At 33.7% G+C, this 3716-nt stretch overlaps 1 protein-coding gene across 1 annotated transcript; it reads right to left on the reverse strand.

Moving 5' to 3' along the window:
- Positions 1-1132: 1132 nt before the first annotated feature.
- Positions 1133-2136, reverse strand: LOC126703280 (uncharacterized). The gene is made up of 2 exons (XM_050402245.1): positions 1263-2136; positions 1133-1140 (listed from the first exon to the last, which is right to left on the reverse strand). Exons 1-2 carry the CDS (start codon positions 2134-2136, stop codon positions 1133-1135), a joined length of 882 nt encoding a protein of 293 aa, XP_050258202.1.
- Positions 2137-3716: the final 1580 nt, after the last annotated feature.

Genomic DNA, 3716 nt, shown 5'->3' on the forward strand with positions numbered 1-3716 from the left:
ATGGAAATCTCTCTCTCTCTCTCTCTCTCTCTCTCTCTCTTGTAACTTCCACCATTGTTGTTCACTCTTCAAGCTCAAATCTTACAGTTCCCTTAACACAATAGTTAGTGAAAATTAGTCAAAAGAGATTGATATATTTCTGGTTGCTTTGTTCTCATCACCCTTTTGCTAACTTATGTGTTATGTCTTTTAAATACTGTCAAGGACTAGTATTCATATATTTCGGCACCTCGTGAAAATGAGAGGAAAAAAAATAAGGTGCTACCATATTAAACAATTATAATTCCAAAATTAAAAATCATTGCAAATTTTGATACGTTTTAGTTACGTTTTTTAATAAAAAAAAAAAAATTGTATTTGCTTTCAGAGTAATGTTACAGACACAACTATTTAACAACATTTTTACAAATTGCTCATGTGGCTTTAGTAATTTTCAAATAATCATTGATAAACATAATCAAAAAACAGCACAAAGCTTTTCATTTACATAATCAAAACCCAAATTTTTTTTTTTTTTTCATTTCTTTTTCCCACAGTTCCACACACCAAACCAAAAACTAAGAAGAAAAAAAAACATGGGCATGTGAATGTGCCTACCTTGACTACATCGAGAGGGTTGACGATAATAGCAGAGAGAAAAGCGGCGCCGGCGGCGGAGACAGCTCGCTCTCCGAACCCCAAAGTCACATCCGAAGTAGAACTCTGCGTTGCAGTTGAACCCAATCCCACCTCTTCAACTCTGCTCTCCACCGCCGAATCCTGACCGTTCATCCACGGGTTCTGACTCTTCTCTGTCTCAGTCTCCACCATCCTATTCTCTCCTAACCAACTTTCTACAATTTTATCACTCAGATCAATCTGGAAAAACAAAAACAAAAACAAAAACAAAAAACAAAAAATGTTTTTATTTGTTTTTCCTGGTTCCTTGGAGGAGGGGGAAGAGTAAGGAGAATATTAAAAAATAGAGGAAAAACGCATACCAGGAAGAGAGCGAGAGAATCGTATTTCTCTCTGTTTCTCATAGAGAGAATCCACACGACAAGACTGATGAGGAAAATACCAGAATTTATTACAACTAGGGTGTATGTAACGTCCTCCTCGCAAGATTCGGAAAGTCTGGGGGCATCTACCATCAAAGAACTTCACAGAGTAAGAGTAGTAGTCAAAACCATATTCGCAAATAGTACTGTATATGCAATTATTAGAAGGCGGGATCCCAACAGCTTCCCAACTTGTTATGTTGCTAATTGCTGAGAACTTACTGCCATCCTGGAACAATGCTTGATCTCCCAAGTTAGGAATCTTCACCAATTCCATCTTCAAAAAATTTAGCTCATAAACTTCATAATCAGAATCTCCACAAATCACAAGGAGCTGTTTATCAAAACCCAGTAACTGCCACGATCCAGGATTCACATTTGTATTGCTTTTTACGTTCAGCAAGGTCAAATGAGGATGCAGAGAATTCAGATTTAGCACCCTAATGCCTTCATAATTTGATATATATATCTTACCGTTGAAGAGAGCTAAATTATAAATCATTTGAGGATTATCATATTTATATAGAGTCCAATTGACATCCGTAGATCTACGGAACTGTAAGCATTCAACGGAAAAACATATGATGATCAACTCTGGCGAAGGAGTAGGTAAAGAAGCAAGGGTGGCATATTGAAACCGATTGGGAGGGCTAGGAAAAAAAAGTTTATGTCCCGTAAAGGGATTCAGAAGCCAAATTTCAGAATCTGAAATCTTTCTCTTGTCTACGATGATCAAGTACCCAAAAGAAACCCCATAAAGCTCTTTGCCAATAAGGCTAGGCAGTAATGCCTTGAACAACCTTTGATCAACAATGCTATAGAAGTAACAAAAATTTTTCGCTCCCAGATGTAAGAAAAGAACTACAAGTGGAGATTGGGATGCCATAAACCCTTGCTTGTTTGCCAAAGCGTACAGCCTCCAAGTTCTACACACACGGGCAAAAAAGAGATAATCAATAGCACCTAACCAATTAGTTATCTGATGAAGTAAAGCCTCAGGAAGCTCCGACCACGGCCTCCAATTATTATTATCTGATGGAGCAAAAACGATCTTTTTCTTCTTACTATTACGCCTACTGTCCCCTTGCAATTCCATGCCTACCTTCGCACAAAGAAAAAATAAAGATTAATGCTTATATATAACACTAAACAAACATCTAATAGATTTAGATTCATAATAGTATTGTATTGTTTATAATTCAGTTTCCCACCACTAGTAGTACGTTAAATATATTATAGAATGAAACATAACTGCACATATGCTATATGTATAGTTGGTCCATTACCCATAGTTGAAAAATATAGGAAATGCAAAATGAAACATATATTTCCTAGAACATGCTTAATACGATGTGAAAGCCATGTTAAAATTGATTATTGAGCTTCATATGCTTTTTCATTCCTAAAGATATTCATTTATATAGAGAATATAGAAAAATATAAGGCAAAAAAAATCACCTTAACGTTTTAGAGTGATGATCTGGTCGCTATAGCTAGCTTGTCTTTGAGAATTTGGTTTCTGTTAGGGTTCTTGCTTTCGGTCACCTACTTATATAGAATTCTAGATACTGCCTTAAAAGTTTCAAAATGAAACGAGAATTAATTAGTGTTTGATAAGTTGGCTTGGAAGTTCAATGAATTTTTCAGCCAAAAGATGGTCATATTTAATCGATCGGTTAACATAACGAAAAGAATGTAGTCAAGCAAAGGTCTAGTGTTTTCGATAAACGAAACGAAAAGTAGTGCAATTAAGGAAATGTTTTGATAAACATAATGTAATTATAATAGTCCTCTCAGTTTCAAATGGTTGTGAGGTTTAATTAATAAGTTGTCACCTCGTTACCCATTACGAGGTTTTGATTTTTGTAAAGATTGTAAACAATAACAAATACTTTAATTTCTTTTCGTTAAACTGAAAAAAATTGTAATTAAGGAATTTTAACTATGTTTATAATTACAATATGCTGCTAATCTCGCAACTTAAACTTTTTTTCTCTTAAACCCCCAACTATTTTGTGCACTGGGAGGTGCCAATTCAGCTATAAGGCTTTTGGCAAATTGATTGGCAATGTAACTACAATGCTTTGGTTTCATCAACCTTTGCACTGTTGCTGCTTTCTTTTTCTTCTTTTGTTTTTCCGTAGCTTTCTTTTCTTTTTTTCTCTGCTTTTTTTTGGGGGTAATATCGTCTTGCCAACTCTTTTATTTTATTATTTTATTTTATTTATATATAAAGCTGTTAGTTAACACAATAAATTATCACAATATTTTTACAATTGTTGATATGTTAATTCCTTATAAGTTAAAATAAAATATCATACTAGAATCATCCACAACAAAAACTAAAGGTACTATGAAAAAAAAGTGCTACATCCACAACATTTTTTGCAACACTTTCACAACATTGTTCATTAGGCATTTTTTTTTTCCCCACAAACCACAGCATGCCAGTTTTGGTTGTGTTGTTTTTGTCTTTTCCTTTAAATATTTATATGTGTATGTACAGTTACACTGACTTAATAAATTCTTACAATATTTTTACAATTATTGACAATTTGCACTGTTCATTGGCTTTTTTTTTTAACAATACGCTGGTTTTGCTTGTGCTTTTAAATATTATATGTGCATAAACAATTACATTGAGGCAACAAATTTTTACAATATTTTCATAATTAT

The sequence above is a fragment of the Quercus robur genome, chromosome 2 (genome assembly GCF_932294415.1).
Source record: "Quercus robur chromosome 2, dhQueRobu3.1, whole genome shotgun sequence".
In the NCBI taxonomy this organism is placed as follows: Eukaryota; Viridiplantae; Streptophyta; class Magnoliopsida; order Fagales; family Fagaceae; genus Quercus; species Quercus robur.